This window comes from Telopea speciosissima, chromosome 1 (genome assembly GCF_018873765.1).
Source record: "Telopea speciosissima isolate NSW1024214 ecotype Mountain lineage chromosome 1, Tspe_v1, whole genome shotgun sequence".
In the NCBI taxonomy this organism is placed as follows: Eukaryota; Viridiplantae; Streptophyta; class Magnoliopsida; order Proteales; family Proteaceae; genus Telopea; species Telopea speciosissima.
In genome coordinates this window covers 76,344,958-76,358,662 of record NC_057916.1, presented here as the reverse complement: position 1 = coordinate 76,358,662, position 13,705 = coordinate 76,344,958, and the positions used below count along the sequence as shown (strand labels likewise).

The 13,705-nt window shown below is 40.5% G+C and overlaps 1 protein-coding gene across 4 annotated transcripts in view; it reads right to left on the bottom strand.

Annotated features, from left to right (window-relative positions):
- LOC122658882 (lysine-specific demethylase 5A) overlaps nucleotides 1-13,705 on the bottom strand; it is a 126,899-nt gene that overhangs the window by 54,491 nt on the left and 58,703 nt on the right. For 2 of the 4 annotated variants that reach the window (XM_043854033.1, XM_043854056.1), the window contains exons 8-16: nucleotides 10,689-10,871; nucleotides 6,209-6,364; nucleotides 5,913-6,101; nucleotides 5,742-5,813; nucleotides 4,261-4,356; nucleotides 2,790-2,876; nucleotides 2,560-2,676; nucleotides 2,257-2,464; nucleotides 2,073-2,137 (exon numbers count right to left, since the gene is read on the bottom strand). In XM_043854033.1, coding sequence (XP_043709968.1) covers nucleotides 2,073-2,137; nucleotides 2,257-2,464; nucleotides 2,560-2,676; nucleotides 2,790-2,876; nucleotides 4,261-4,356; nucleotides 5,742-5,813; nucleotides 5,913-6,101; nucleotides 6,209-6,364; nucleotides 10,689-10,871 — 1,173 coding nt within the window. Of the gene's footprint in view, nucleotides 1-2,072; nucleotides 2,138-2,256; nucleotides 2,465-2,559; nucleotides 2,677-2,789; nucleotides 2,877-4,260; nucleotides 4,357-5,741; nucleotides 5,814-5,912; nucleotides 6,102-6,208; nucleotides 6,365-10,685; nucleotides 10,872-13,705 lie in introns of all 4 variants that reach the window. The other 2 variants (XM_043854043.1, XM_043854049.1) reach the window with 2 other exon arrangements.

Here is a 13,705-nt window from a genome sequence, read left to right as displayed (position 1 = left end):
GGAGGTTGCGAGCAGCAGTACAATATCAACGCCGCCAATGATCCCAGGGGGGAGAGGGAGAGGGGGCACCATCACCGCCACGAAGGGAGGCGATAGGGGGAGAGTACAGGGAGTGAGAGGAAAGGAGGGGGTTGGAAGAGGGTAAAACAGAGGGGGAACTAGCTGGAGTGATGGAAGGAGGGGCGTTAAGAATAAGAGGCTCAAGGGGGAGATGGGGGAGGGTTCTCGAAGAGGTGGGAATGGAAGGGAGTTTGCCGGGGTTGGCATTTACCCTGGGAGTGACCGAACCATAGTTGTCAAGGTGCCTAGGCGAACCAAGGCGACCGAGGGGGTAAAAAATCAAGGCGACAAGGTGTTGCCTAGGCGACACCAAAATTCAAGGCATGACAAAGGCACCTGGATGCCTAGGCGACGCCTTGACAACTATGGACCAAACACACGACAAGAAACATAATGGGGGTGGACCAGTCGAAGCTCACAGGCTGCTGGAAGGAGAAGCCATCGTGGTTAAAGACATTGATGAAGGATGGATGGGGGGCATCAGCGGCGACTTCCACGTAGATTCTAGCGAAGGCCAACCGATCTTTTTTCTTGGTTCTTCCATCTGAGAAGAGGGGCTTACCAAGAGCAGAGTCCACAATACTTAGGCCATCCTCACACCAGAAATGGAGCGGAAGCCCTGGCAGAGAAACCCAAAGAGGGATAGAGCTAAGGTCAAGCTTGTTGAGTTGCAGATGACGATCCCATTGCCCGAGAAGGATAGGTTTCCTACCAACATTCCACGGGCCACCTTCAAGCGAGATTTGTCCAGGTCATCAAAAAATTTGAAGATGAAGAAGCCATTTCCAAGCCTAAAAGTCTCAACTGAATCCCAGAGCTTCCATTGATTGGAAAGAGACGATTTGACAGTCGCAAAAGGGGGGCAGCTACCAATAAAATGCCCTACAATGCAAGATTCCCATTTGCGAGCTTCAATGACCAGGCGGGTCAGATCATAAAGAGCAATCTTGGAGGTGCCGTTGATGGTGGGGGGAACAAAGTGAAGTTGAAGGGCATCTCCAGAAGGAGACTTGGAGTTGCCGAACAGGGAGGACCAAGATAGGCCAAGGGCAGTGTGACTAGCAGAGGGGGGAAGAGAGGAAGGAGAAGATGGTAGGGATGGGGAAGATGGTCGGACATGAGAGCTTAGGACATTGCCAGGGGGAGAGGCTGACCAAAGGCACAAACCAAGGAGTGTCTTGAGACAAAGTTAAATTGTTCTTCTAGAAAAGGGTAATGGGGGGATTTTGTATAAAGGCCGAAGAGGCAGTGGGAGAAGGTAGAAACCGATTACATCTTATCACATAATAAAATTTAAACTAGGAGTCATTGCTTGGAGCAATGGTAAAAGGTTTGGGCTGCCAGAGCAAATGCCCTGGTTAGAGTCTTGAGAACCGCCACTTTGCACAAAAAATGCCAACAGAACTATGTATTAGGTATTACTGTATTAGGGAGGAGAGGACACCACTCAGCACCTAAGGTGCGGTTCAATGCCGAACTGAAAACGACTTGTAAACCTTATTATGACACCATCCCTCATTGGTTATCCACGGATCCCATTATCAAGAAGTTTAAAGATTAGGACCGTCTCCAAACTAACCCCTCCCAGGACCCTGCACAGGTGGGACCAGTACTGGGTAATGGCTCTTTACATGATAAAATCTAAACTATGCGCAATGACCTCAGAACATATTGAACTTAGACATTGTCACCAATTGTGTAGTATAGAATAAGATAATAAATGCACATAATACACAATATCTAGTATCAAGCATATTATAGGATATCCCAGCCTTCAAAGCAGGAGCAGTTTCTGGAACAGGACTCCAGAACAGTATATACTACTGAATTTTCCAACAGGGATCCAGACATCCAGTATGATAATCATATCTACAAAGAGTGCACGAGGAATAGATGAAAAAATTGCAAACAAATCATTATCACCTCTCAGCTGTGAGAAATATGCAGAAAGTACTGCAATACCAGTCGCAACCATAGAAACTTAAAAGCAGAATTAATAGACATTTCATTACCTGCAGAGCTTTTTCCCTGCAACATGCCTTCTTCAATTCTACCTCAACAAGAGGCAATTCATCAACTGTTAAGAGGAAAATACCTGAACTTCAGATCCATATTTTAAGTATAGAGAATCTCAACATCTTTGGTTAATTGAATAGTTAAAACAAAGAGATCCACATGGGCTCTAAAAAGCCAGACCTTGCACTCTCAATGACTTCCCAGCCTTCAAGATGCAAGTTAACTCCAAAATAACATTTTTTTGATCCTCCCTTTCCTGGATGTTTACTAAGACATCACGAAAACGGGAAATCCAGGACACAGCATCACAATGATACTGCCTCAGAACCTTCAATTCTGGAATACTGATCGAGAACCCATCTGATTCTTCGAGAAAAACTTCAATTTCCTACACACACGGAAAAAGAAAAAAAGAAAAAAAAACTACCAATGAAAAGCACTGGAACAGAAAAGAAATTATTAGAGCTTTCACTAGGTAACAACCTTCAAACTTATAGGCCCTTCCAACATCTCACTGCATCGACTTTGCCATGCTTCAGCATGTCCTAACAGATCCAACAGTAACTCTCTTTCGGGAAGATGAACATGAAACTCCAACATCTATTGAATATACAGTTTTGTTTTCAGATTTTTAAAAAAAAACGTATCTTCAGAAGTGCCAAAAATTTAAGAGAATGAATTGTCGTTGCAAAGAATGAAGCAAAATAATACACCTCCGACTTTAACTTGTGAAGAGCATCAACTTCAATAGCAGCGGGTCTTTTCTCTGAGACGCATTTTTGAACACTCTCCCTCCAAACCTAAGCAATCAACAAAGGGATTACAGTGGTAATAAAATAAAAGATCTGAACCGTAGCTCAATCATTAAGGCATCAAACTAAACCACTGTAATGGGAAATGAGAGCATAGAAGAAAGATCAAACTATAAAACAAGTGCAAAAGTAAAAGGATGTGTCCATATGAAAGAATACTAATTCAAGTTCACCCCAAATAAAAGAAATAAGAAATGCACTGACAGAAAAATCCTTTTCTTTTAGAGCCCTTAACATGCAATCCCTTTCTCACCAGTGCACTGATCAGTGTATAAATGTTAAAGGGAGTCCTCTGCATGAATTCCTCTGAATGGGTAAACTAATCATTTCTCCTTGATGATCTAATATTAGCTCCCGAAAAAGGCATTATATGGCCTCGTTAGAACAGTTAATCCTAAAATTAGGATTTGTTTCATGTAGCAAAGGTTAAAGATGCGCTATTGCAACCTGTTGGTTGCAGGTTCAAAACTTGGAAACAGCCTCTCCTGGGAAGCAGGGGGTATAAGGCTCAGTACATTTACCCCTCCCAGAAAAATACATATCGGTCGATACGATACAATACGAACCGATACCTTAAACCATGGCCATTCAACAAAAAGGGACACCATGTACTGAACTTTTTCCATCATACTTTCAACAGTCAAATTTTATACAAAATTATTTTCCTAAACCTTTCGCCAAGCTTGATTCTCCGTATGGCAACATGTATTTGGACTGAAAGTCTGAAACTTGCCTGACGACTAGATGCTGGTATGTGCACAATTGGTCCATGAAGTTTCAGTGCTAGTTGAGCCACCATGCAGTCGAAAAATGAGACAATTGGACAGAGCATATATCCACAGACCATGGAGAGAGCACCATCCTAAAACTTTATTGGGGAAGGAAATAAATATGTGAGATTTGAAAATCAGACTGGTTCTGAAAAGGTGACTACGGGAGATAGCTCAGAAAACCCTGAAGATTTAAAAAACAGAAGGCAAAAAGAAAAAGATTATAACAAGGAATTTTATGCCTTGAATTTTGTTTGTAGTTTCCAGAGCATGGAGCTGCCTCGAAGTTCTGATAAAAGTTACCCTTTCTCTCAATTGTCTTCTCTCTGTAGTACAAACTAAAGAAGGAAAGCCAAAGGGGAAGTAAGGCAATTTGCAATTTGTAAATTCCAACAAATATCAAAATTTCTACAACAAGTCATAGGTCAGCAAGGTATTTTGCCAGTCAAAAAGAACAAGTGATCACCAACATAATGATACCATGCACTCTAACGACCAAATGTACATAAATTTTCTTATACAAAATGATAATATTAAGAAATGCGACAATTTACAGAGCATGAGTAGTCTGCCATTGTCCAAAATGTGCTAGCAGTATATACCTTTACTGAAGCAATCTCATCTGCCAACTTAACACATTCTTCTGGATAAACTGGCATCACACTTGCCCTGGAGTATAACATTTCCAATTCAGCGAGCTGCATCAAAGTTTGAATGTGCCAAGGAAAGGAAAGATGTCAATCGGAACCATTACATTACTTAATAGAAACATCAAAAATGGGCATCAACAGAGAAAGCAAAGAGCAAGCAAAGGAATGTTAGAGTTTGTATTGTAAAGGGTACTTTGGTCACTGTCTTGTTATAAGTCATGTTAAGTTGTACTTTTGTCTTTTGTTCTTTTTACCTTTTACCTCCCTAGGGAGGCATGTGTAATTACAAGAATATGTTAATGAAGGAAATAGGTGAGTGGAGATGTTTTTCTCTCTCAACTCTCTTCTTCTTTCTCTCTTACCTCTTCTTCCTCTTTAACTTGCTGCAAATCTTGTTCTATTGCTTGAATCAATCCATTCATGGATTCTAACTTGGTATCAGAGCTAGGTCCTCTGGTTTAAGAGTCAACTAAAGCTCAATTGTTCTCTTCACCTCTTCTTGGAACCCTAGAAAGGTAGAGGGTTCCAATAGAGGCTATACTATGTGAAATACTACACATATTACATTCTTTAGCTATATCCTTCAAACCAACATCAATGGAGGGAGATTAGCAACCTACAAAATGGATTTACAGCCCTAGAAGCTGGACAGCAGATTACCGCCAGCCTATAGAGTCTTCTGTTTGATTCTCTCTCATCCCTTCTCTATTAGGACAGGAGCATTCGGATCGCCTAAGGGTCCTCTTTCAGACCCCCAACAGCTCGGTTACTAAGAGGAGCTGATTGAGGAGCACAGCTCAACTCATTGGTGCTCCCCAGGTATCGTCAGATTCTGGCTCCTCTTCCTGTTGAGCTTTCTATTGGCTGTAATAGGTGGAATGATCCCTATTGACTGATAGTGTCAACTATTTGAGTGTCTTTGGCTATCGTGGACTGAAACCAAAGTACCCTTTACAATACAAACTCTAACAAGGAGGAAGTAGTTGGAAGCTCAAAAAAAAATCCACTAGCCCTACCCAAGACATTTAAAAAAAAAAAAAACAAAACTCCACAGTATCCTCCAATATTGTATGGACAGAAATCATGACAATGACTAGATAGCAACAAGTCATCCAATATAACGAGACTGGTACAAGACAACTTCTTTACAACCATAAAACGCATGCAAATAGAGAAGATCTAGAAAATTAAAAAGAGATTTATCAAAAGAAAAAAACCTTAAAAGAGAGAAAGGACAAAGATGAATGACATGATCATCATGGCCCAAACATCAGACAGATATTATACACACACACATATGAGTGAGATTTGTTACATGTTCACCAAAGAAATTGAATATTGTCATGGTGTACCAGAAAATTTGAGGTTCTCAATACATCAGCCAAGACCCGAAAGAAAAGACACACAAGTGAAATCATAATTTGTATACTTACAGAGACATGTGAAAATGCTGAAAGAGCTTGTTCCATTTCTCCTAGTAAAATCATCGCATCTTCTGCATAGGCCTGTACAGAGTGAAACAAACAGCTGTTGAACTGCAAATGTGCAAAGATGAAGTTAAAACACTAGAAATACGATGTACCCAAAGTCCCAAACATACTGACCTTCAACTTAGGATGATTGGGCTCATTACAAGGCACAGGGTTAACCTTCAACAAAGTCTCCACATCTCTCAACGACACCTTTATATTATTATTGCTATCACCTGACCAGGTCTCAATTTTAGACAAACAATCTTGTACTTTTTCAGCCCACTTCTGAGCTTTAACTAAATTCATTGCCATGTCCCTAACCTGCATGTCCAACATTCCAAGTGTTGCACAGATATATGCATAGAATAAATATTGCTTTCCTCATGAAGATATTCAAGTTCACAAGAAAAAACCAATTTATATTATACCAGATCCATTTCCAGACCACCCCAAAGAAACTGCTCAGCTTCCTTTAGTGCATTAATATAAGCAGCACTTGAGAATGGAGTCTGCAATATCTTGCATGAACTCAAAATCCATTCTTCAGCAAGTTGGGCCTGACTGGCAAGTCCACCTTTCACCTGCCAAAAAAGAACATAAAATTAGGAATCAACTATAATTTAATTGGAGAATTTGCCAGTTACCATCAAAGAATTGCCAAATATTACAAAAACAAAATTTCCTACCTTCATAAGAATGGAAACAGACATGCGTAACAAAAAGGAATGAAAAACAATGAATGATCCACCTATTACAAATACTATAATAAGAGTTGCCACACGTTCTGAATGGGCATCTCCACAAAACAAGAGTCATCAATGCCACAATTTTACTTTTTCTTCAGATAAGCAACAATATACTTAATCATAGAAGCAAAGCAGAATCCTACTCGTAAGAGATGCGAATCTCTGAAAAGGAGAAAAGTGTAGAGGAGGAAAAGTAAATCAAGCAAAAGAAGCAGCCACAAACAAGAAATTAGGTGAAACCCCCCTAGCTTCACACCCAACAACAATGACCTGCACCAGGTGTTGCTGGAGCATCCTTACTGTAATTTGTCAATATGCTTTCTTTGGTAACTATAAAAAAAAACAGGGCGTACCCAGTGCACGAGGCTCCCGCCACTGCAGGGTCTGGGGAGGGTCATAATGTATGCAGCCTTCTTTGGTAACTATGTATTTACTGATTTTTGTATCCAAGATTTTTTTATTTATAGTGACTCCTGATTTTACTATTGCTGTAAGCCCAAAAATTATTATTCTAGCAAATACAATTTTTAGTATTTTAAGTAAGCTACTGTTGAGTCCCATTGGGAGTTTTAGTTTAGCTGGTAATTAAGTTGTTGAGTGCTAGTTAATGTTAAAAAGGATTTGTTTCAGTTTCGATTCATTAAAGAGATGATTCCTCATAAGACAGGATACTGAGTTAGATTAGGACTGGGTCCAATAGGTATGACTCCGGCTATATATATATATAGTATATTCAATAATGAAATGGTATATGATCATGATTGAGAATGGGTCTTCTTCTAGGTTTTGATGGTTAGACCTAAACACTCTTTATAGTGAACAGTTGATGCAGATCCATTAAATGGAGAGGCAAGTGATGGGCTCCTTGAGATGGGAGGAAGGTTCAATCTGATGGCTAGATGTGGTTCAAAATTGATCTCAGATCTAATGGTCAGAGTTGATGAGGAATAATACAACATTTTAATATCTGAAATTCCAGATTTAAATTAAGAAACATGAACTAGAATTTGAGAGATCGATGTGGTGGCTCGATGAGAGAGACAAAGGAGATCGATGGGTAAAATGTGGGGAGATAAAGTAGGGAAGTAAATCCTAAAATTTAGGACGAAAAAAGTAGCATTGAATGGAAAGAGGACAAAAGAAAAATCGGCTGAGCTTGTCCAACGAAGAAAGAGAAGAAATAGGAAGAAAAGATGGGGAGAGGGGATATATATATATATATATATATATATATTGAAAGAAAGAGAGAGAGAAAGAGAAATACCTCTTACCTCATAGAGAAAAGAGAGAGAAGAGCCAACTAGGTCATTACCAAAATAAGACAAAATTTATCCATGAACTCTTTTGTGAGGGGGGAGGGAACAGTTACATATTTTTATAGGGATAAAAATAGCCAAGAAACAAGATACTTTCCTAACTGGGACAGCTAAAACTAGAACTTCCAAAATTAGGACTCTAGCCCTGAGACCACTGATAAACTATAATTTTCACGCACCCCTTTACACCCCCACTTTTGGGCTTTATATTTCATCCAATTACAATAATAAAGACCAAAAACTAAGGCCAAACCAAACCATTACTAAAATCTGACCCAATATCAAACTGGGACTGCACTAACAGTCCTCTCCTCTCTTCTCTTCTCTTCTCTTTGTTTCAATAGTTGTCATGGTGCCAAAGCAAGCCTAAGCAGTGGCCAAGAAACTTGTCTCCTCGGCACCTAGGTAACTAAGGTGGGCACATACAAAGGTGGATTTTAGATTAAAAAAATGAGATTTCTTCCCTTTAAGAAGTAATTTTGAGGACTTACATATAAAATGAAATTTTTCATTGTTTTTACTTTTTACTTTAAAAATGAGAGGACAATGTATAAAATTAAAGAATATCCTTTTTGAAGTTATAATCTTAAGTAATGAAACCCAAAGGATGTGGTTTCTTCTTCCACTTTTGATGTCAACGGAGGAAGCAAAGAGGTAGCCATTGCAGCAGCAGTTACAGGAATGGACCTGCCTCCTCCTCCTTTATCTTCTGGCAAAGGCGGCAGTGGTGGTTGCAGGCTTGCAGCAGCAATGGCTGTTGTATTTTTGGCAACAAATCCAACTTTTGTGACTGCTACTTTTGCTTCTGCTTCTGTCTTCTTCTACTTCTACTTCTACTATGGTGGCAGTGGACAGTGGTAGCAGTTGCTGTCGCTGCAACTCGTCTAGCGGTAATGGCAGGCTGGCAGCAGCAAATGCTTCTTCTCCACATTTTTCTTCTTATTCTTCAATGCTTTGCCCTTTCTTTCCCTGTCCCCTTATTTTCTCTGCTCCCCCCACCCTCCCCCTTTCTCCATCTTTTTTGGGACAGGGTGCCCAGACAACTTGGTGACCAGTCGTCTAAGACCTGGAAAACTGCCTTGGCGCCTAGGTGATGCCTTAACAACAAAGTTTGTTTCTAATTTTTGGTACGTGTACGGCTGAATAAGACGAGGTCGGAGTAGTAAATAGATAGTAGGGCTGCCTGAAATCGGCTGACATAGCTAGGTTATCAGAGTGACGGTATTGCTTTCAGCAGCGAATTATACTCGTGCAAAAGGAAATGTCAAGTTGTGGAAGCCATCCATTTAGATGTCCGTTCTGTGTACACGCAGTCCTGGACCTTCTTGAGAGGGTCTTGCAAGAGACGGGAATGAGCCAGAGCGGCTGATGCACCTCAATGATGAAATTGCAAACTTTTCCACCCAACGTGCATTGCATCTCTCACCACTCAATTGTGTTTGACAATCAATCAATCAAGTCTGTATTATTTGTAATCTCTTTCAATTTCTCTAATCTCTAGTTAGTAGTTACTCAATAATGTTTAGAGGACTGTTTCAAATTTCTTACAAGTGCTGCAATTATTTTTCCAATCAACTGAAGAACTCTGAACATATTATAAAATCAATTGGTTTCTTTAGTCCATTTTTCTGCAGCGATTCATTTTCAATCAATACATCATTCACATCACCCCACTGTTTTGGCAAGTCATCATCCCCCTTCATACTAGCAGCCCATTAACCACCATTACAGCCCTTTACATATTCTCATTCACATCTGGTCCATAGTCATCTGTTTATATATTCAAACCTGATTGAAGAACCCTCAAATTTGACTTTGATTGCTGGAAGTGGCCTTGTTTCATATCTACAATCTAGCCTAGGCCCTTCCATGCTTTGCTCAATCATTTGAGCCCTCCATCAATGATCAATCCTAAACTTTTTATCTAAACTATGATGCCTTCTTTAGTCGACCATCCTGACTTTCCCATGACATAACTCTATATTTTTCTGTCTATGACCTCTTCTACATGATTATAACTATTCTATCCCATTGACTAACAACTTAGCCCCTTTTTCTCCACTCATAGCCCCTGCTCTACCTCCTAACTCAAAGCCTTATGGTCAGAGCTGTTGAGCCCTTAATCATCCCCAAATCCAAACTTAGTTTCCTGTGAAGTTCATCAGTAAGAACAAATTCAACCCCATTTTTGTCCAACATTTATAGAGTTATTCCTTGTTTCCATCAACTTCAAAGGACAACAGAAAGAGAGAATTCTAAATACCAAAGCCTTGTTTTGAAATGCACCACCAACCACTTGTGATCAAACATGCTTAATCAAGCAGCTTGAAGTAGCCAGCTTGAGACCAGGAAGGAATCATAGCAAAAATAAGCCTTTTATAAGCAACTATATTATGATTTAAAAAAAAAAACGTGAAGAATATTGCTGTGTGTGTATGGACTGTCTAAATGACACCTCTACAGGTGTATTTAGAACTTGGCACCTTCTTTAAATTGACCCTTCTCTTATTCCTAAATTTTTTTGAGTTCGGTAAATAACGGTTTTCAAAAAATAATTTGAAAGTGACTTACCATTATGTCATTATCAAAAGATGTCATTGTTTTGCACATTTTCCGCATATACATGTGAACTGACATGATTTCCCCTCATTGGAAAAAAAATGTGTTACAAAGGGCAAAAAAGTAATGTTACCCTAAATGTTTAAAACACTGTTTGAGGCTAAATAGTAAAAGTCATCTCATTCAGAGCTGAAACTGAATATGCTAGGAGAACAGAAAAGAAAAGGAACAGAATAAGAAAGTAATAGTAAAAATTGGCAAAGAATTGCAACAAGGAAAAGGACTACTTTTTTGGTCATAGCAGATGACTCTTTCAAACTTGTAAACTGTCTCCGTAGAATTCTACTTCGGGGTGTGAGCTCGAGGTTACATCCATCCACCATATGCACCATGTCATTCAAGTCAGCAAGTGTGTGGCGATAAAGAAGACAATGTTTGCTCGGACTACATTCACAGAGATGATCCCAGTGCTGCATGAGAGACAAATAAAGTGAACTTGAGAATGATGTGTTCCAAAAGCATTATATCTAACTGCTAACAAAGGCTAACAGTAACTTGACAAAGCTGAAAGATCCAATATCTACATTATCTCATTCTTTAAGTACAAGGGCAAAACTACAAGGGAGGTGAGCAAGGTGCAAAAGCAACGATTTACCTAGTGCCATCGCTTCCAATTTAACAATTAAATTTACAAAAGGAAATAGCTCGAGCAAAGAAGGAAACACAAGCTCAACAAAAGCGACAGAGCCGAGCCCAACTAAACCCACACAAGAACACCTCACCAAAACAGCACCCTATCCCCTCCCACCCAAATTAATTAAAAAAAAAAGGCCACATAAGTCGTGTTTTTTTTATTTAATCATCATCATAGCTGTCATGGCGCCAAGGCAAGCCCAGGCAGAGGATGGGCACCTATGTGGTCATCAAAACATTCCTATAGAAATTGAATTTAGCTGTAAAGTATAAGATCTTGTTATTTTAAGATGTAATATCTTTCCTCTTCTTTTTTTTTTTGTTGGGGGGGGGGGGGGGGTTGAGATTTGTAAAATTAAAACTTTACTTCTTTACTTCTGAATACTAAGGTTTTATATTTTGATTCCGACCGAAACTCGGCATGTTTCAGCTGGCCATTTTGTTTCATAAAATGGTCAGATTTTGGCCCGAAACTTCAAGGAAACCCTAATTAAGCATTTCTAAGCATTTTTTTTAGTGAATAAAAATTAATTACCAAGAAAACCCCAACAAGGGGAAAGAGAAAATAAACAAGACAAGCTGAGCCCAACCTTCAAGAAGAGGGGGAGGAGGGCTGCAGCAGGGACAAGGGCAAACCCCAGGATACAACAATGAGCCTGTTCCTTGGGGTTTCTAAAACATTGTGATGGGGTGATAAATGGAGCTTGGAGCTGACATCAAAATAGATAGCTTTCCAAATCTTATCGAAGGAGCAAGAGTTGGAGGTCCATCTTCGAAGATTCCGCTCCATCTAAATGTGGGATATGGAGGCACCAAAGGCTAGTTTTGCCGGCAACATCACAGATGGAAGTCCCAGAGTAGGTCATATCCACCCACTGCCACTCCCTTGAGAAAGGGAGGATCCTACTAGAATGAGGCCAACAGCTACTCAATACCCTTTCCAAACAGAGATGGCAAAAGAGCAAGAAAAGAAGAGGTGATCAACATCTTCCAAACCATTTTAGCATAATGCACAATATGGGAGGACTGATATCTGCCAACGGATGAGGAATGACTGCGTGGGGAGACAATAGGAGAGAGCTCTCCAAACCATGAAGCTCTGACCCCCTGCATTAGCTGGCTATTTGGGCTGCATTGCCCCCCCCCCCTTCCTACCGGGTCTTCTGCAGCATCCTACTTGGCAGACACAGTCACTTGGCTCCACTCCCCCAATGGCCTCTTCAGCTCATCCTCAGCTTGGCCTCTTCCAAAGTTGGAACCTTTTACAAATCAAGTCAAGCATAGGAGTGCAATGGTGTCCTGCCAATCTAGTAGGGATCAAAGGAAGGCCCAAGTATTTGATCGGGAGGAGGCCAAGAAGAACCCATTCATCCCAAGAAAATGGCTTTGTCGGCTTCAGAAACCCCTGCAAGGAAAAGGTGGGACTTTAGGAGGTTGATGTAGAGGCCAGACAAGATCTCAAAGTACTGCAAGGAGGACATAATGGTTGAAATGGAGGTGGGATCAGCCTTAGAGAAGATCATGAGATCGTCATCAAAGGAAAGCTGAGTAAGCTTGAGGGACTTGCATTTTTTGATGGGGGAGATGAGGAGATGGTCAATGTTGGATTCGATACTACGAGAGAGGACCTCAAGGGCAAGGAAAAAGATGAAGGGGGAGAGAGGGCAACCCTGCCGGATACCCACAGAGGAGAGGAAGTAACCACCAGGGCCACCATTGACCAAAACTACAAAAGAAGGGGAGAACATGCAAGAATGTATCCAGTGAGTCAAAGGCTTTGTGAATATCAATTTTCATGAGGGCGGCCGGAGAATGGGATTGCCTATTAAAACTACGGACAATTTCAGTGCATAGAAGAATATTGTCAAAAATGCTTCTACCAGCAATGAAGGCCGATTGATTGGCACTAACCAAAGAGTCAACAACCAACTGAAGAGGGTTGATGAGAATTTTGGCAATGAATTTATACAAAAGGTTACACAAAGCAATAAGTCAGAAATCAAACATAGAGAAGGTACCTTCTTTCTTGGGGATAAGGCAGAGGAAGGTATGATTGATTCCTTTGATCTGGCTAGTGTTGAAAAAGAAACTCTTGAAGGCTTTGATGATATCCCAACAGGAGGTAAAAAAATCCCATGCTGAATCCATCACGGTTGGGGGCTCTGTTGGCTTCATGGGAAAGAACAGCAGCCAAAATTTCATCATTAGAGGGAATGGTTTGAAAAGTAGCAAGGAGGTTGCTAGGAATGAACTTATTGAGCAGCCCATCAAGGTAATGTATTCCTAGATTGGTAGAGGACCAACTAGGAGGAGGAGCCAAGCAACCAGGATCTATTATGAACAGGTGAACCGGCTGCTCAAAATAGGGTTTTTGGTGAAATTAGGGTTAGGGTTTGGTGTTAGGGTTATGTCAAGTCAAGGTAGGGCAGTCTATCACTGAAGGTCCTGAGATGTTTTGATGGATGGAAGTGTGTAGGGTTTCGGGTTTTTGAAAAGAGGAAAAGATGGATTTTTAGGGTATATGATGGTCAGATGAGGGAGCAACTTGGATCAAGTTGTCCTCATGGTGAGAGGAGAGCTCGATCCAAAAAAGGAGGGATTTTGCTGGCTG